This window comes from Candoia aspera, chromosome 4, assembly GCF_035149785.1.
Source record: "Candoia aspera isolate rCanAsp1 chromosome 4, rCanAsp1.hap2, whole genome shotgun sequence".
NCBI lineage: Eukaryota > Metazoa > Chordata > Lepidosauria > Squamata > Boidae > Candoia > Candoia aspera.
The window spans coordinates 68,680,209-68,700,709 of record NC_086156.1 but is presented as its reverse complement, the minus strand read 5'-3'; the positions used below and the strand labels follow the sequence as shown (position 1 = coordinate 68,700,709).

The 20,501-nt window shown below is 41.6% G+C and overlaps 1 protein-coding gene across 1 annotated transcript in view; it reads left to right on the top strand.

The window, feature by feature from the left end:
• The first annotated feature begins 262 nt into the window (after positions 1–262).
• PARM1 (prostate androgen-regulated mucin-like protein 1) overlaps positions 263–20,501 on the top strand; it is a 43,252-nt gene continuing 23,013 nt past the window's right edge. Inside the window, exon 1 of the mRNA XM_063300367.1 lies at positions 263–534. Coding sequence (XP_063156437.1) covers positions 477–534 — 58 coding nt within the window. The 5' untranslated portion in view covers positions 263–476. The remainder of the gene's footprint in view (positions 535–20,501) is intronic.

Sequence of the window (20,501 nt, the reverse complement as noted above, 5' to 3'; positions counted from 1 at the left end):
ATGCTTGACGGTTATTTTGGACGCACAAACATCCAAAGGTTGAAGTGGCTAGGCGGGCTAGCTGTGCACCGGGTGCCGAACAGATGAAACCCTGCAACCCGATGGCCGAGGACAAAACCGCCAGGAGTAAGCATCAGGGTGTGTGACTGGAAGCGGCTGCCGCCCGGTTCGACCAACCGCCACTGCTAAATCTGTACGCACCGTCCAGCAGGGGCCGCCCTGGAACAGAGCGCGGGCGGCGGCGGCGGCGAAGGGCGGTAAGTGGCAGTGGGCGGCGGACCGAGACCCAGCGAGGGAGGCGTTTCACTGCCGCAGTCCTGGACGAGAGAGAAGACGCGCTTCTTGAAGCGATCAGAGGAAGTGCTCCTAATTCGGGTGATAGGAGTTTTGCCCGCCTCTCACAAAACCGCGCAAGAAGGCGACTCGGAAGCCAGCAAGGCCGCCTTGCCGTTCCAGGACCTCGGGTTGGCACGATCATGTCGCCCAAAGGTGGCCGGGCTCCCTCTGTCCTTTGCCTGATTGTCATAGCGGCCGGTAAGGAAGCGGGAAGTGCGGTTTGTTAAAGAAAGTTTATGAGTGTAGTCGCTCGCGCATAGCCTTGTATTTAACCAATAGTAAGTGGCCTCTGTTCTCACGACGCGCTCACGGTTAACTTACTCGTGTTTTGCTCAAACCAGTTTTCTGCATTTTCACAACGCGGCGACGAGTCATAAACTAACCGGCTGGTTTAGTGTAGGGTGCAACAGCTATGCTAAAATGAGATTTGCTGATTTGTGGTTCACAGCGTCATGTAAACACTGCTAGCGTGTCAGCCTATTATTAAGATCAGAGGCGCCAATTCTGGCCAGGTCGGGATATAAATAGACTTGATCAGAAGCTGAACGTGAGTCAGCAGTTCGATGCAGCCGAAAATAAGGAAAGCGAATACTTAGGTTGATTTAAGACCATCTTATTCTCGAAGTCCTTTGAAATAATAGTTCCGCTGCATTTCACGCTTAAAGACTCCTGCCGCACCCGAGTCGGAGCATCGCAATGGGAGAAGATTGTACCAAAAAAAAAAAAAAAGGTTCAGAAGAGAGTGTAAAGATGATCAGCCGCTCCTGTAAGGTGAAACTGAAGTGGGCATGGTCAGTCTGGGGGGAGACGAGGTAGGAGCGGTAAGGCTGGATGGCAGATAGTCTGCAAATATCCGGAGGCCCTTATGCAGGTTTGGGCAAAGGAGGCAAGATAGGTTTTTGTTAGAGCATTAGGAGGGAAGTCACTTTGTAATGGAAGCGACTGTTCAGCGGTGCAGCCAATTGCCACGGGAGTCTCTCTCTCCACGCTCCTTCTCGGGGGAGCAGCCGTCTGTTGGGGAAGTTGTAATTCTGGATTTCTTACTTAAATGGAGGAGAGGACTCGGTGGTCTAGAAAATTCCCTTTCAGTTCTGTGGTTGTATAACATAAATGAACTTTTTGAAGCTGCTAGCCAGCATGGGTCATCCGAAGAACCTTCCAATTGATTTCTTTTCTAAAACGAAAATACCTCCCCCTCTTTTCATCTTCAAAGCCTGCAAGTACAGATTTTTCAAGTGCACTGTTTGGGGTCCGTTCTTCAAAATGGGTTATGGTCCTAAGCATGCATATTTGGTGCTATGGGGCACTGAAATGGCTGGATAGAAATACCCAGCAAATAGGACATGCTGTCCTAATGGAAGTGCTGGAATTGAATGGATAATTTAAAGTGAATACAGTACTCCACTTCAGGTTCTTTTAAAAGAGGGTGTGTGATGGGAGGGGGCGGGGAATTGAGGGCAAAGTTCTTCAAAGGAACAACATGAAGAAATCAAGAGGCGGAAGAGAGAAAGTTGGAGAAACTGAAAGTTAACCACTGCAAATCTAGCTTGAGTGATGAGACAGCAAATAGTGTAGTAAAGAGCAGGAGATCTAGAGGGTGGCTTGATAAATAAGTACACAGGATGCTGTTTGGTCTCCATTTAAAGTAGATTACTGCTGATAGTTGGCTTTGTCTAATATTGTTGGCTTTGTCTAATGGGTGTGTTACTGCAGCCATATATTTTAATCTATTATTTTTTAGAAATCCAGGCTGCTTTGCAGCAATGTAAAAGTTCTATTGTTGTTTATTCATTAAGTCACTTCCGACTCTTCGTGACTTCATGGACCAGCTCATGCCAGAGCTTCCAGTCAGTCGTCGCCACCCCCAGCTGTCCTAACAGTCAGAAATCACGCTGCGACGAGGAGTAGGTCTCTAGTGTTTATTACTGCTACGTTAAACAGAATCCTAACAAACTGAAGAAGCGTGGGAAAAACCCAGACAGATAAACCCTGAAAGTTAAGGCGGGTCTGATCTGTGTCTCTTTGAATGGCTACTTAATTCCTCAGTACTACGCATGTATTTTCCTCCCTGGATAGAGGCCCCCTCCTGCTCGCCATCAGTACTCATGACACCAGCTCCCCCAGGGACGAGTCCGTCACCTCTAGAATATCATCCACCCATCTTGCCCTTGGTTGGCCCCTCTTCCTTTTGCCCTCCACTCTCCCTAGCATCAGCATCTTCTCCAGGGTGTCCTGTCTTCTCATTATGTGGCCAGAGTACTTCTGTTTTGCCTTTAATATCATTCCCTCAAGTGAGCAGTCCGGCTTTATTTCCTGGAGGATGGACTGGTTTGATCTTCTTGCAGTCCAAGGCACTCTCAGAATTTTCCTCCAACACCACAGTTCAAAAGCATCTATCTTCCTTCTCTCAGCCTTCCTTATGGTCCAGCTCTCGCAGCCATATGTTACTACAGGGAACACCATTGCTTTAACTATGCGGACCTTTGTTGTCAGTGTGATGTCTCTGCTCTTAACTATTTTATCGAGATTGGTCATTGCTCTTCTCCCAAGGATGAAGCGTCTTCTGATTTCCTGACTGCAGTCAGCATCTGCAGTAATCTTCGCACCTAGAAATACAAAGTCTTTCACTGCTTCTACATTTTCTCCCTCTATTTGCCAGTTATCAATCAAGCTGGTTGCCATAATCTTGGTGTTTTTGAGGTTTAGTTGCAAGCCAGCTTTTGCACTTTCTTCTTGCACCTTCATCATAAGGCTCCTCAGTTCCTCTTCGCTTTCAGCCATCGAAGTGGTATCATCTGCATATCTGAGATTGTTAATGTTTCTTCCAGCAATTTTAACTCCAGCCTTGGATTCCTCAAGCCCAGCTTGTCGCATGATGTGTTCTGCATACAAGTTGAATAGGTAGGGTGAGAGTATACAAACCTGCCACACTCCTTTCCCAATCTTAAACCAGTCTGTTGTTACGTGGTCTGTTCTTACTGTTGCTACTTGGTCATTATATAGATTCCTCAGGAGGCATACAAGATGACTTGGTATCCCCATACCACTAAGAACTTGCCACAATTTGTTACGGTCCACACAGTCAAAGGCTTTAGAATAGTCAATAAAACAGAAATAGATGTTTTTCTGAAACTCCCTGGCTTTTTCCATTATCCAGTGGATATTGGCAATTTGGTCCCTAGTTCCTCTGCCTTTTCTAAACACAGTTTGTACATCTGGCAATTCTCACTCCATTAATTGATGGAGTCTACCTTGCAGGATTTTGAGCATTACCTTACTGGCATGTGAAATGAGTGCCACTGTTCAATAGTTTGAACATTCTTTAGTGCTTCCCTGTTTTGGTACAGGGATATAAGTTGATTTTTTCCAATCTGATGGCCATTCTTGTGTTTTCCGAATTTGCTGGCATATAGCATGCATCACCTTGACAGCATCATCTCGCAAGATTTTGAACCGTTCAGCTGGGATACTGTCATGTCCTGCTGCCTTGTTAATTAGCAATGCTTCTTAAGGCCCATTCAACCTCACTCTTCAGGATGTTTGGCTCTAACTCACTGACCCCACCGTCAAAGCTATCCCCGATATTGTTATCCTTCCTATACAGGTCTTCCGTATATTCTTGCCACCTTTTCTTGATCTCCTCTTCTTCTGTTAGGTCCTTGCCATCTTTGTTTTTGATCATACCCATTTTGGCCTGGAATTTACCTCCGATGTTTCTAATTTTCTGGAAGAGGTCTCTTGTCCTTCCTATTCTATTGTCTTCTTCCACTTCCACACATTGGTTATTTAAAAATAATTCCTTGTCTCTTCTGGCTAACCTCTGGAATTTTGCATTTAATTGGGCATATCTCCCCCTATCGCTGTTGCCTTTTGCTTTCCTTCTTTCTTGGGCTACTTCTAGTGTCCAAGCAGACAGCCATTTTGCCTTCTTGGTTTTCCTTTTCTTTGGGATGTATTTTGTTGCCGCCTTCTGAACAATGTTGCGAACTTCTGTCCATAGTTCTTCCAGGACCCTATCTACTATATCTAGTCCCTTAAATCGATTCTTAACCTCCACTGTTTATTCATTAGGAATATTAGTGAGCTCATATCTAGCTGATCTGTGGGTCTTCCCTAATCTCTTTAGTCTGATCCTAAATTGTGCAAGAAGGAGTTCGTGATCTGAACTACAGTCAGCTCCGGGTCTTGTTTTTACCGACTGTATAGATGTCCACCACCTTTGGCTGCAAAGAATGCAGTCAATCTGATTTCGGTGTTGTCCATCTGGGGAAGTCCATGTATAAAGCCGTCTCTTAGGTTGTTGGAAGAGAATGTTTGTTATCCAGAGTGAGTTGTCTTAGCAAATTTCTGTCAGCCTATGTCCTGCTTCGTTTTGTTCTCCCAGGCCGTGCTTGATGTCATGAGTAAGGATGGCGAGCAGGGGGCTCCCATCCAGACTGTCAAGCGCATGCGTAGCACTGATGAATTGTTCAGCCATTCAAAGAGACACAGATTGGAACCGCCTTAACCCTTGGGGGTTATATGTCTGGGTTTTCCCCACGCTTCTTCAGTTTGTTAGGATTCCTGTTAAGTACTAGCAATAAATATTAGAGACCAGTTCCTTGTCTCAGTGTGTTTCCTGGTTGTTAGGACACTTACCTGTAATTCCACGTGTCAATTGACTGCCCACCTTAGCATTCCAGTCTCCTGTAATGAAAATAACATCTCTTTTAGGTGTGTTGTCCAGGTGGTGCTGCAGATCCTCATAGAACTGCTCTACTTCGGCTTCTTCAGCATCTGTGGTTGGGGCATATATTTAGATCACTGTGATGTTAGATGGCTTGCCCTGAATTCGAATTGAGATCATTCTATTGTTTTTCAGATTGTATCCAAGCACTGCTTTAGCCACTTTACTATTAATTATGAAGGCTACTCCATTTCTTCTGTGGTCCTCTTGTCCACAGTAGTAGATCTGGTGGTCATTTGATGTGAAGTGGCCCATTCCAGTCCATTTCAGTTCACTGACGCCCAAAATGTCTATCTTTAATCTTGACATCTCACCAATAACCACATCCAATTTGCCCTGGCTCATACATTCCAGGCTCCAATGGTGTGTTGATCCTTAGAACATCGGATTCACCGTTCACCACCAGCACCGTCGGCCGCTAGCCGTCCTTTCGGCTTTGAGCTAGCTGCGTCATCACATCTGGGGCTAGTTGAAGTTATCCTCTGTTCCTCCCCAGTAGCAGTTTGACCATCTTCCGACCTGGGAGTCTCATCTTCTGATGGTATACCAACATAACTCTGGTTGTACTGATCCATTTAGTTTTCACAGCAAGAATATTGGTGGGGGGGGGGGCGGTGCCATTACCGTTACCTTCCCTAGGGATCTTATTTAGTCTGACCTCTCTGTCACAACCTTCCCGTCTTGGGTGGCCCTTCACGGTTTAGCTCATGGCATCACTGAGGTGCTCAAGCTCCAGCACCACGACAAGGTAATGATCCTTTGCTGGAGCAAAAAAAATTCTATATTATATAATAAAACAATGCATTTTAGCAACCATCGTATATATATTCAAACATTGTAGGTATAAGAACTACCATGTAAAGTACTGAATACATTTGGAAAAATGTATTGAAGAGATGTTTCACTGTGGTAAAGCAGCTACGTTACCTACATTTCCACTGGTATTTTCTGCAACATGCACTGTGATGTGCAGGTATGTAAAACAGCCTTCCTTGACCTGGCACTCTCCACATGTATTTCTACCGTTGGAGAATTGCAGATCAAGACATCTGGAGGGTACAGGTTTGGAGAAAGCTGTATCAGCGAGCAGCTAGTCAGACGGACATGTATGGAATTGTACACTGCAGTTAAAGCAGTGTTTCTCAACCTCAGCGATGCTGGCAATGATGGCTGGGGAATTCTGGGAGTTGAAGTCCGCACATCTTAAAGTCGCTGAGGTTGAGACACACTGAGTTAGAGAAGCTCTCCTATCCTGTAGCTAGCAAGTGTGGCTAGGGAGCTCATTATATCTATGATGGCACAACATTATCTTGAGAGAGCATTAATTACATGCATAATTGCTTAAGATTTCCTTAATTGGGTTGAAGATGTACTAGGGACATGGGTCTCTAGAAGCCTTCACCGTTTGGTTGTGTTTGAGCAACCATGGCCTACCATTCCTTGCTCTTTAGTGAATTTGCATAATTTTGAGTTTTGTTTGTCATGAGCAAACAAAGGAGCTGTCCCAGCTTAAAAGAAAACTTGTTTGGTAACTCTTGATTTCAGCAAGTGCTAAAAGGTTAGAAAAGTTTTTTTAAAAAATAAGGCAAATAACAACTAAGAACCTCACAATGTTCGTTACTTCTGCTCTCCAGTGATATGTTAATAAACAGTAATGAAATGGGGAGGAGAACTACAAGAAGGTTAAAGGAAGTATATGGAAATTACCCAGAATGTAACCCTAAAAGTTTAAGTGTTTTAGACCTGGAAAAATAACTTTCTTCATTGCCAGAAAAATTACTCTTTTATTGGATGTTCGGTGCAATCAACAAGTTAGGAGTCAACATATAAGGTGATTGCTTTTAGAGTCGCCATAATGGATTAAAGGTGCAAACTTCCCAGTATTGCAAAAGTTTTTTCCTTGCCACCTAAGAATCTATGAAATGTCAATGTGCCTTATTTAAAATATCCAGTAAATATTGGAAAATGTCAAATGTTCATCTAAATACTGGGGGAATTATTACAGTCTTCATGAAGCCAAGGAGAATTGCCCGTTCTGTCTGTTTTGATTCATGGCAGGTGCCCATATGCCTATAATTCCCTAACCTTTTAATCAGTTTATCTGTTCTGTCACTTCAGTCACTGTTGGATGTTTAGTTTACTTGAAAAGCATTGTTAGGGTGCATGCAGATATTTATTTGAGCAAGGAAATTATTCTCTTGTCTTTAATGTTTCCTCTCTACCATTTTCCAGGTTTAAATTGTCCTAATTGTGAGCTTGCTGTTAGCAGATACTGCTCTTTGCTGTACTGTGCCAATGTTATTTATTACCTAGGATTTTTCAACTGCAGCCTGTAGAGGAAGGATGGTGAAAGGGACAGTTTTGCCATTAAGCCTCAGATGACAGGTGGCACGAAGCTGTTGCAATAGAAAGCTGGGCACATGTGTCCCGCCCTGCACCCCTCAGCAAGCCTGCTGCCTTCCCATCTGTTTGCTTAGCTGGCTTTACAGATGAATTCAGAAGGGGTGCTGTCTTGTTCTCTGCCTCAGGCTCGGTCCAGGGGGCGGGATTAGGACCCAGGAAAGGACACAAAGGTTAAGCATCCATTCCCCTCCTCATCCTTGCTGCTCCCATAACAAACAGAGCCCCCATGAATGCCTTCTGGTTGAAAAAAGGTTGGAAAGTATCATTGTGGAAACTTTACACCAGATCTGGTTTTGCACTGAGCAAAGAAAAACTGGGGAAGAGAGAACTGATTGAAAAGGAAACTTCAAATGGTCAGGAGCAGCAAAGCTGAGGAATAACGTATTGATTATTAGTGTGAACTAACCAAAGCAGCCTGTGATTGGGCTCCATTAATGAAGTTTATTGAAGTCTTGGCTACATTTAGGACAGGTATCTAATTCACTTGTACATCATCAAATGACAAGTGTAGGGATTTTTCACAGCAATTTCACAGCCATGACAGTATCCTCCCAATACTCATGCTAAAATGTGCACAGATGTTGTGGTTGCCTGGGAATAGAAAAGCATTCTTGCTTGTTGCCATAATTTGGGGTAGTCTGTCCTGTCCTTTGTTATGACAATATTAACTGTTTTGTATATAAAGTAGCCTTGGCATACAAGACTTTCCAGAAAGCTTGAGACAAGGCATATTTGATGAAAGGAGTCTAACAGTTCCTGCAATCACAAAAAATATTCATGCTTGCTTAAGGCTTGTGCTTTGCTCCCCAGTGTGCTATATAAGGTAACAGACTAACATGGACAGTTATTCTTCCCAAATAATCTATTCTTGTTATTCCATTATTATTTTATTTTATTATTTATTTGTTTAAATTTATATCACTGCCCATCTCCCCCAACAGGGGACTCTTATCTTGCATATATTTAGATTCAACATAGGAATGCCATGGAGTCCAGTCTAGCTCCTCTATTTTATTGCTCAATCTTGCCCAAGATTGTTTATAACTTTACTATGATAAGTATGCATGTTTATCTGCCAACTGAGTATAATATTAAGACAGGATAGGCTGTACGCTACAGAGGAATTAGGAATGCAATTCCCATAATTCTGAGCCAGTTGGAGCCCCAATGCAGCTGTAAAGTACCAGGTAGAAGAAGGTTGTACTGTATTAAGCTCTTTAACAAGGTGGGCAGTATGAAAGGTCCCCTGTGCAAGCACCGAGTCATGTCTGACCCTCTGGGGGGACACTGCTTTTGTGACATTTTCTTGGCAGACTATAGTGGGGTGGTTTGCCATTGCCTTCCCCAATCATCGCCTTCCCCAGCAAGCTGGGTACTCATTTTACTGACCTCGGAAGGGTGGAAGGCTGAGTCGACCTGAGCCGGGTACTTGAGAATCCAGCTTCCGCTGGGCTCGAACTCGGGTTGTGGGGAGAGTTTCGGTTGCAATACTGCCGCCTACCACTCTGCACCACACGAGGCTGTATAACAAGGTGGGCACCATCCCACTGAAGCTGAGTGTAATGGTTGCCTTATTCTGACATACTCAGCCTCACAAGCAGGTTCTTAATGAAAACTGATTCATTGAAAGAATAGTGTGCAAATACAAAGAAAGCTGAGAATGACCAAAAGCGCGCCAAATACAAACTAAAAACCCTCACTTCAAACCGGATCCCGCCCCTCGCCCCACCATAGCAACCACCCCCTCCCAGGTGTTGGTAACCGTTACACATCGGCCTGGGAAAGTAACCTTGAACACATGCAATAACCCAAACATACATTCCGCAGTAACAGTAAGGAGATTACAGCCCAGCACGGCTGAAGTTCCCCCCCTTGCAAATGACAGACACGGATCAGGAAATTGACATGCGAAACGTTATGATGTACCCAGACCATTGGAACGATGAACAGAACACTGAGGTAGTCTTCTGAATGGCCATGTCCTTGCCACCCCAAAGAGAAAGAAAACAGCATTTCACAGAATAATCCTATGCACGCACATTCAAGAATTATTCCAACTAAGTTCATTGGAATTTGCACCTAGTTAAGTGTAGAGATAAAACATCTACAGCAATTCTGAAGCAGTTGGAAAATAGGATGGGGTGGGGTGGGGTTTCAAACAAATGAAAAATTAGTAGAAATTTGCTTTTTCAGATATGCAGTCCGTGGAAGTTTAAACAATAATACTTCTGTTCATCCTTAAGTTTCCTCAATACTTTATTGTCTTTGTTAGAAGAGCCCTCAGAAACCGGAGAAAGCCTTACATTTGAGAGTTGTGTAGTTTGTCTTCTCTGTATAGCAGTTATAATGATCTGATACTGTATGTTGTCTTACATAAAAGTTTCTGTACAGTATTTTCGTCCTTTTTGGGAGGAAAACAAAATATCCTAGAGGGGAAAAAATGAACCCTTCCACCTTTGGGTATGGAATTGTTGCCTTAAATTCATTTTGTTCTAGGCTTCAAAAGACTTAAAAAGTGACACTTCGGATCTTGTTCTAAAATTCTGCTTCGACTCAGATACTGTTCTTACATGATGCAGCAGTTTAGTATTTGCTGGCTAACTTTGCAACCTGCTCTGTTGCTGGGACTTTTGGAACATGTGCTTAGTTATCCAGTAAGTGAGCTAAAGATTCATTAGGGAGGAAACAGGCCTCTTTAAAGAAACCTGTGAATCTTGCTTGAGTCTCTCCACATGCCCCGTTTCACACAGACATTGGAAACAGGCCTTTGGCCAGGAGGGGTAGTGGCCATGGCAGTGGACAATCAGTTTATCCACTCCTTAAATGCTCCTTTCTTACTGTTACTGGACCACAACAGTCAAATCTTTGGGACTCAGTTTTGATTTTTAATAAAAGTAAACAAAATAATTTTCCCAGATGATTTAAGGAACCTAGCTCTGGCCACATCTAATCGGTCAACTTACATTTCTGATTTAGCTGAAAAGGGAGGAATAATAATTTAACAAATCTCTCATTCCTATTTACAGACCCATTTTCTAATTGTTTTTACATCAGTTTTCAAGGCTGTTTTACAACACTGCAAACAAAACGTAGTATTTCCTTTAAAACAAAAAACAGAGAATCAGCCTCAATAATTTGATTTGGAGTGCAAAGCCAGAAAAAAAAATAAATGTAATGTGTCTGCCAAAAATATTTTGAACTCATAAAGCATATATATACTTAACAATAATATAATATAATATAATATAATATATAATTATACACACACACACTTGATTAAATGTTAGAAAACCTGATACTACAAGTTGCAGAGGGAGGCATTGTCTGGCACAAAGGGATGAAACTCAGTTTTGGCATATAGTTTAACTTTAAGGGGCCAGTTAAGTTGTATGCAGACTTGGTTGTCTTTGCATGTGTGGGAAAATCATTTCATTCTTGTTGTTATTCCTATAATGAAGATTTGGAGTCTAAATTGCAGCAAAAGTTTGGTTATGCCCCACTCCATTACTTATGTCAATGTCAAGGCAATATTTCATCAACTAAAGACAATAAAGCCACCTGAGGATTCCCCAACATGCTGTCTAGGGAATTCTGGGAGTTGAGGTCCACATATTATAAAATTGTTAAGGTTGAGAAACGCTGTTCTAACCCAATAAAAGCTAACCCAGTGGTTATCTACAGTTATAGCAAGAGCTGAAGACCTCTTGAAATAAAATAGGCTTCAGAGACATTTGGAATGAAAGGAGAGTCAGGGCCAAATTTAACTTGGGGGAGGGGGGATTCCAAAATGCAGGGCTGTTAGAGAAAATCCATATCCTGTACCTCACGTGGAGTCAGGACTCTTCTCCAGCACTTCAGACTGAATGGGCAGAATCATACTTGACAAGTTACTTCCTGGTGACAAATATTTATTTAAAATAATGTTTAGAGTGCGTTAAGAATGTGCAACAGCAAAGAATAATGTATGAGTGGGTATTGTGGTTTTTTAAAAAAAAGATTAGGCTTCAGAGAAGTAGGATGAACAACGGAACACTGGAGAAGCCCATTCATTTAAGCATCAGAAAAATACAGGTTTTGAAAGAAAACTTGTCTTGAACACAGGCAAAATAAAATCAACCCTAATGTGATTTTCTCTGATTACTCCCTATATCTAGAAATCTGGGTTAAGTTATATTCCTTCCTAGATCCTAAAATTTCACACCCACAGCCTGAGACAGCTTTAAATTCCTTCTTTCCTTCCCCATAGCCAGATACTGCTCCTGAGGAGATTCAGAGAACAAATCCTCCTGTGTTATTTAAGTTCAGGGGGAGAAGAACTGTGCTTCTTCAGGGATTAAGCCAACTGACCCTCCTAGACCTCCTTATTTGAAGTAGAAGGGATTATTTTACAGATCAGGTCTGTGTGTGTGTTCTGTTCTATCTTGGATCTCTAGAACCTTGAATTGCTGAAGGACCCATTATATACATCAAAGAAGAACTCCAGATGTTTTATAGGAAGCACTGTTGTTTTGGTTTTTACACCTGCACAACCCACTAATGGGGGCGGGGACAGTGTTTAAGCAGTTGCATTGAGAGAGCATGTCAGCCTCAGCTCACCCCTGTCCCTATGCAGAGACAGCCTGCAAAACTCTACTCCAGAAGTGGTGTTCTTAGTGCAGTTTCTTGGCTGTGTTTTCATTCAGTCTAGGTAATACCTGCACTGCTGTTCATTGCTTATGAAATTGCCAGCACACTCCTTCCTCTCTGTGTGCTGCCCTCACAGCCATTGTCAAGATGTCTGCATCAACTGAAGAGAGGACTGTCCCATGGAAGGTGCCTGAACCTTGCTGTGTTTTGCAAGGCAAGTCTTAGGTACTACATGAGTTCCCTCTATTTGCTAGTCACACGTCTTGCAATGTAGGGCAAATAATAAGTGGTCAGAGAGTAACAATGAATTGCTGGACTTCTTTTTTTTTCCTGCCACCTATGGACTGATGAAATGCTAAATCTTTTCTTTTTCTTTTTAATTGGTTCACTGGGAGGGCAGTGAAATGGTAACACTTTTTTTAAACCAAGTGAAATTGATAAAAGGTTTTACTAGTGTTCTCTTTTAGACCAAGATAACCCTCTTGTTGTTTTTCAGGGTTATGTTGCTGGATGTGCCAAACCAAAACTCCCCCCCCCCTTTTTTTGTTGTTGTTGTTGAGCGGAAATCAGCAAAGAGGGGGCTGGTACAGAAGGTTTCTCCATGGAAACCAGATGTCCTCAAAGAACCACCAAGGAAAGAAAAGCAATTTGGGCTTGCTTTTCAGGCACAAACAGGAGAGGCAGAGGAGCAGGGAATTCACCTGTCAAGGGCTATGGTAACTTCGATCTGGACAGAACCCATGACCAAAATAGTCAGAGCTGGAGAATGGATTGACACTTTGACAGCCATTTCTTAAGCTAGCTTCCTTTCCAGCTCATTTGAGATGGGAGGAAAGCAGCTTAAGTCTGCTGTGCAGAAGAGCCCTTAGTTGGATTATCTGGGAATCATGTTTGAGCAGTCAGATGTGGAAGCAGGTCGCATGATCTTTGGCAAGTATTGTAAATGGAATTTTACTTTTTCAGTCACAAAGTTATTAAATTGATCCCTCCAGTTTTGGAATTATGCAAAGGAAGGGTGTTACCTTTTCTTTTATATGGTGCCCTCTTTGAGCCTTAGCTGAGAAAGCACTACTGGAAATATTCCCGAGTAATTTTTTGAGTAAAACGTGGAGTGTATCAAACTGAGCCAAGGCCCTTACAATTAAATTGCTTGTTTTAAAAGATTGCAGTGTCTTTTTAGTTAAAGAGTTTTTTCCCCCCATTAGCAGATCTTTTTACATTGGAAGTTAAAGGTTTGTAAGCAGTGGTTCATGACTTTTTAAATTTAGGGGCTTTGTCATCCTCTTCATTGACTAGAGGTAGTGTGTGGGCATACCAGAGAGATCAAAGCTTTCACAATATACAGTATAGACTTTCAAACAACGTTGAAAGCTGTTTCAAACTGTAGATCACATGTTCTTTATAGAGACTTATCAGCTGAGAACAGCTTTGAAAAGTTGCTGGATAGTACCTTCCCTTTGTGGACGTGCTGGGAACATTTGCTAAACTGCCAAGGGCCAAATTACTTTGTAGGCGTAGGGGTAATATAATTAGGATGTGATAAATACTTTCTAGAAAGTGGTTATTTTTTAGTTCGTTCATGGGATGTCTATTTATCCTTTATGGAGAAAGTTGTGGAGTTAAACTGGCAGAATTTTATCTATTTAACCTTTAACTGGTATGATTTCCTTATGCTTTGTGTATTAACATACTGTAATTTACTATTTTAATTCTTAGTTTGTACACTGCCTCCAGGCTAAAATATGCTGAAGGAATAACTCAATCTCAAAAGCGGAAAGAATAGAAATAACATTGCCTAGGGCTGAGCAGAATACAGTTAGCCTGAGTATAGTCAGTGTCTGTGAGGAGAGAATTCCAAACTTAAGGCATCGCTGCTGAAAATGTCCATTACTACTTTCCTTCGGATGGCTGGGATCAGAGGATTCAGCCAGCCTCAGAAATCAGGTGAAGAATAACTCATTCACCAGGGTGCGGGGCACAGGCCAAGGTAGATCACCTAATTTAAACGCTTCAAGTTTGTTTAAGTCCCAGGTTGGCAAGATGTTACCTACATGCATCAGTATAAAAATAGAAGTAGGTTGGTGCTTGAACATTCTGGATGTTGAATTGCACTTCACTCCCTCCTTAAGCTTTCCCATTCCTGCTTCTCCAGTTGCTGCAGCGCCATAATGGTGCCTTTGGTGAAGCCCAAGCTCTTGAGGAAGACCAGATGGATTATTTATGCCCTCTCCAGTTTTCTTCCTTGGTACACTTGCTGGGTATTGACTATTCCCTGAGGATACTCTTGAAGCTGTGGCTGTTCCAGAAGTTAGAGCAGGGTCAGTAAAGCCAGAACAGGAGGCAGCAGTGGCAGCTCCAGCAACTGTGGGGCTGGGTTGCTTGAAAGAGCCATGCTGTTGAAGAGGCAGTAGGTAGGTAGGTAGGCAGGCAGGCAGGCAAACTTTATTATGGTCTTTAACCAGCATGCAACAGGACCAGCTTTTGAAGCAGCAGCAGTGGAGGGGAAGAAGGGAGTGAGTTTAGATGGCACTGCCATGAGCATAGCTGTGTTCCATCCTTGCCCCGGAGGACAAGATTATATAAAGAATCAATCAAACTGTTTTCTCTCTTTTCTGGACACCCCAATCAACCACACATAAGCATAAAAGTTCATTTTGTTGCTAACTATACTTGCATAGGCATGAATTAAGCAGCATAGCCCATTCAGCCTTCCCCAACCTACTGTCTTACCCAGATTCCCCAGCCAGCAGTCCTAAAACCATGCTTTTGAATTACTTTTGAAGCACTTTTGGAGGGCATCAGATGTACAAGATGGATCTATGTCAATGACAAAAATTTCTAAGTGGTAAGAGGAGACAGGCCCAAGTAGAAACATTGAGACAAGACTCATCTTTGCTTTGGTGAAAAAACCTAGTTAAGAATGCTGTGTAGTAAAATCCTTTGAAACATTTAGAACTGGACACAAGTAATTTGGGCATCAAGGAATGTTGAGTAGGAAGATCTTTTTCATACATTGGTAATATTCAAATGATCATACATCGGCTTAGTAAGATGTAATAAGAGAAAACCCTTTTGAATTCTGCACATGGTCACTATGCTGGTCTCTCAAATAATTAAATAAGTATATATAAAAAAGAGAATCTTCCATTATTTAAGTTTTCTCTTTCATCTGAATCAGAAAATTAGAGTTAATGGCTTTTGAGCAAGCTGAGATATAATATGGTAGTTTGAAATTGTATTGATATCCTGGCTTATTCAGAGGCATTCATTTTTCAATTTAGGAATAATAGATTTCATGGCTTATTTGCTTCCATCCTCCATAAAGGAGTAGAGGATTATTTGTGCCTTGACTTGCTTAACCAACATATATTAGCTCATTTAGGTGGCTTCCACATTGTGTACCCTCAGCTGGGAAACACAACCAGTCACGGGTCTATGTTCAGTATAGCTCTTTGTTACAAGTGTTCCCCAAAATCTCTTCACCTCATTCATACAGAACACTTTGAGCTGTACATCTAAAGTGTAACCTAATAGGTTTGAGGGATATAACTTAGCATTAATTGAGGTGTCTGATACTGTAACCTCATTGCATTTAGCAATAACTGCTATTTGGGAGAAGATAGGGATAAAGTAAATGCTGCTTTCTGATTATTATACCTCAAAAGAAAACTCCATAAGAATTCCCTGAAATTGGTTACATCATTGCATCACAAACAGTATCCAAAAAACAAATTCCACATAAAAATCAAGTGATAGAATAATTCATCCTAGAACCACCAAAAATGTGCGTGTTTCAGAGCAAGTCTCTTTATGAAAAAGTGCAACAATACAATTGCAGCAAAACAGAGAGGCTGTTCTTTCTTTAGGTTCTGTTATCCTTTTCCTTGTTAGTTCATGGTTCATTTTACCCTAATTCCTAAGTACTTTTCTTTTTCATCTTCTTCCACTTTTGATTTATTTGCTTTTCTGGATTCTAAAGACTTTTTGTAAACTATTACCAGTCTTGTTGAAATGTTGCTGTTATACAGGAAAGAGGCTACAGTACTCTTAAGATTTCATTTAACGTCCACAATATAGTAATTTTCAGTCAGAGCAACTGTAAATAATAGCAAACAAATATGAGCCTGAACTGATCTTTCAGAAGAGAGAGAAAATAATTACAAAGAACAAAAAATCAGGGTGAAAGAAAGCCTAAAGGACTTTTATCCTATGCTAAATATTTGCATTTATTCCTTATGAAATAAAGATCTGAATTTTGTAGCCTATGGAAGTTAAGCTGGCTATGCAAATTTGTAGAATCTCCATTGCTTGCTTTATTTACTTCTTTATTTTATGGAACAATTGGTATTTGGAACAATTTCTGCTGTTTTCCTATGTGGAGCAACAAGCTAAAACTCCATCCTCTGACTACTGGGTGATCTATTCAGCATTTACTTTGGCTTCTGATATTGTCCAAAATCCTAGGGAGTAGAATCCTTTATTCGTTTAAAAGAAAAAATTGAATCAGTCAGGTAATCAAACTCTCAGGTCGATACTACTTTACTATTGCTTTTTTGCAGAAATGTGGAATAGAGATCCTGGACCATAGTTAATTATAGGGTTTCATTGGTCATAAAAAATTGCTTATGTAAGAATGCATTGGTGGTTAAATATGTTTATAGTGAAAGCACAGTTGGATCTGAAAGCACTTTTGTTATAGCTTGTGTTAACTGTATATTCGTACAGGAAGAATAGTACAGAAACAGGTCATTCCCTATCACCTCCAAGGACTGCATGTTGAAATGTCACCTGACTTGTCAGAGTGACTTAGTGACACAAAGCAGACTGCTCTGTTCAACAGAATAGGCCTGGCGGAGAAGCCTGTTTGGCCAAGGCGGAAAAAGCCTTGTGATGCTTTTTGGCCTGGTGAAGGGATGTGGGCTCAAACAGCAGCTGGCCAGAATGTGGAAGGTGGTGATTTATGCAAGGCAGACAGGGATGTATGACTCCCAGTAGATGACATTCAATTACTTTGGGAGAATGCAGGCTGCTTTAAATCATAAACAAGTAGATTGTAGAGAGTGAGGCTTAGAAATCTCTTCTTTTCTCCCCTGCCTCTTCCAGTATAATGAAACATGTTCAGCCTTTTTATGGCTCTGTACTGGAATCACTTAGCAAAATCCCTAGGCTACAACTTGAGTGCTCCAAGTGCCTTTATCTAGCATTCAAAGCCATCAAGCTGTTGAGGCTCTGATCAATGTCTCAGTGAAGTGGTAAACTTCTGTCTGGACTGTGCCTTGTCAGACTTGAGGAGAGTTTTTTAAAAAAATGTGCATATAAAAAACAGATGGGCATCCATAGCAAGCCCCTACTCCATGAAAACTAGCTTTCCAAATGTATGGATTTGGTGTGTGTGGAAAAGCAGTAGGATTTGTCCCAGCTTGAGATGCTAGTTTGAATTAAGCCAGTGTTACTTAAACTTTTTTCTCTCAGGACCCCTTCCCACTTTTAAAAATTATGGAGGACCCCAAAAGAGCTTTTGTTTGTATGGGTTATATTTATCAATATTTACCCTATTGAAAATTAAAATTGATACATTCACTGCTGCTACCGCTTCTCAGGATTGTTTGATGGGATTTTAATATTGTATTATTTTTCAGCATAGGGTGACAAATAATTTTGATTTTGCAGACCCCTGAGAGGGTCTTGGGGGACCCCCAGGGGTCCTACAACTACACTTTCAGAAACACTGAATCAAGCTATTCAAGAAGCTGGGGGTCTTTGTGCTCATTTCTCTAGGTTGATAGAAACTGATCAGTTCCCATTAATTCAAAATAAGAAACAGGGATTGTGGTGCTGTTGTATGAGGGCTGTCTTCCTTGACTGACTAATTATGTGGGAACTTAGTGAAGGGCTGTTGTTGTGGGTGCACATGGGGTAGGTGGATTATGTGCTATTAGATTGCTGGGTCAGGATGGCTGCAGTTGAACATTGGACCTTAGTAAAAATGGAAGATGGTTTCTGTCTTCTTTTTCTCCAAAAGGCAGTTTGTATACATCTTTGCTAATATTTTTATTATCTCAACAAATGCTTCTGGAGAGTTCAATTAGGTGATAATTCTTCTGATCATGGGCATAATTAAGATAAATTTCTCCACTGAAGAATGTTTTATCTAATATACAAAAATGGTGCTTAAAGCAGTTCACAGATCTAAGAAGAGAAACACAAGAATACAGCAAAAATATTTTACTCCTAATTTGTCCTAAAAGGTTCACGAGTATAGGCAAAGAGCAACAAGATTTAATCAGTAATTTGTAACTGAGACTACTGTTTTCCTTACATTTGGAAGACACCAAGGTATGAAGATTGCCATTTCATATAGGTTATATGCTTCCTCAAAATGGGGAAATACGAGAAAAAACTGAAGGCAATAAAGGATTTAAAAAGCAATGGTATTCCCGGTAGCAATATATGGCTGCGAGAGCTGGACCATAAGGAAGGCTGAGAGAAGGAAGATAGATGCTTTGGAACTGTGGTGCTAGAGGAAAATTCTGAGAGTGCCTTGGACTGCAAGAAGATCAAACCAGTCCATCCTCCAGGAAATCAAGCCAGACTGCTCACTTGAGGGAATGATATTAAAGGCAAAACTGAAATACTTTGGCCACATAATGAGAAGACAGGACACCCTGGAGAAGATGCTGATGCTAGGGAGAGTGGAGGGCAAAAGGAAGAGCAGCCGACCAAGGGCAAGATGGGTAGGTGATATTCTAGAGGTGACGGACTCGTCCTTTGGGGAGCTGGAGTGTTGACGACCGACAGGAAGCTCTGGTGTGGGCTGGTCCATGAAGTCATGAAGAGTCGGAAGCGACTGAATGAATAAACAACAAAACAACAACAAAACAGATCTTTGCCTGCATCAAGGTACACATGATGCTTTTTGACAAACAGGAAAGGAAATGGACAAGAAAAGCAACATGTAAGCCATGTTTCAGCATTGTATCATAATTACCTTAATGGTATTTGACTACAGGTGTATATACCTACTGTAGTTACAAAAGACAATTGTCACAGTAGTGATTTATACCAGTCATGTTCTTTTCAAGGGAAAGGAACTCTAAACTTCAGAGAATTTGCTTAAGACAGAAACTTAAAATTAATTTAAGTATGAAGTCAAATTGGGACCTACATTGCATCATGTTGGGGGGGGGGAAGAGAAAGGAAAGAGCCAATAGTCCCGGTGCTTCCTCTTCTACCCCCCCCCCTTTTCTAGGGTTCTTCACAATACTTAATGTTTTGTTGTTCTTTTCTCCCTTAATACAATAGCAAGGTTAAGAGACAGATCACCCCCCCCCCCCGAGTAAGGTCCTTTTGCTAACACAAAGTTTGTTTCTTCATCTAACAACTTGAGGTTACATCTCTAGCAGAAGACATGATGTGCTTCCATGGGAATCAGCAGTGTTGTACTGTAGGATTCCGAGGAAGAATCAGATTCCCTTTACCTGTGATCCACATCAGTTTTGGCCAGGGAGTGTTGTCGTTCAGTTTAAAACCCTAACTACTGTCTATGGGAGTGATCGGCAGAACTTAAAGGCTGGTTTACATAAAAGAGTCATTTTAAAATATTCTAAGCTTGTGGGTGTCAACACCTGAGGAGTTAGTATATAAATAGGTGAATACATAAATAAATAGAAATAAGGGGGGGACAGCTTTCAGTCTCACAAATCAACACCTGCTGCTCTTTTTGGTGAGTGAACATGTGGCTTGCAGTTATGACCTGAGGTTTTGTATTTGGTTTGACTGTTCCAAACCAAAACATTTGGTTTGCTTACTTTTTTTAATTGAGAGAAGTTGTTTGAGGCTATTAATTTGATTAGGGAGACATGGATGGTGGGGGGTGAGACCTTTTCTCCCAAGCTGTTTTTCCTAATCTAACCCCCTTCCTGCAACAGAAGCTGGCAGGAGAACGAAGCAGGTAGAGGAGCTGAACTTCTTCCCCGTCTTCCTGGGGAATAAGTAATAACTTTAGGAGGATAATTTTAGATTAGGAAACCAGTGTGGGAGGAAAGGGCTAAATATTCTCACTCTGCTTGTCAAGTCCGTGATCAGATTTAGCCCCACCTCCAGGAAACACATTATTGAGCTGTCTGATTTGCTGGCGAAGACCTTGATAAATGCAGAGTTAATAGATAATAACTGGGGGTTTTCTTGAAGTTTCCTCTGTAACCAAGAAGGTTAAGAATTTTCCAGCTTCTACCATATAACCTAGCAAGTGTGATATTTCATGCTAACAGTCACATCAAGAGCCAGTTTCCTAGTATTTGCATAACTGAGAAGTTGTTATGATAGGTTTGTGGCAGCTTTTGCAAAATCATTCCATTTCAGTTCTACAGCTGCCATGTTTTCTTTTTTCAGCCTTGAGTTTTTCATGGGT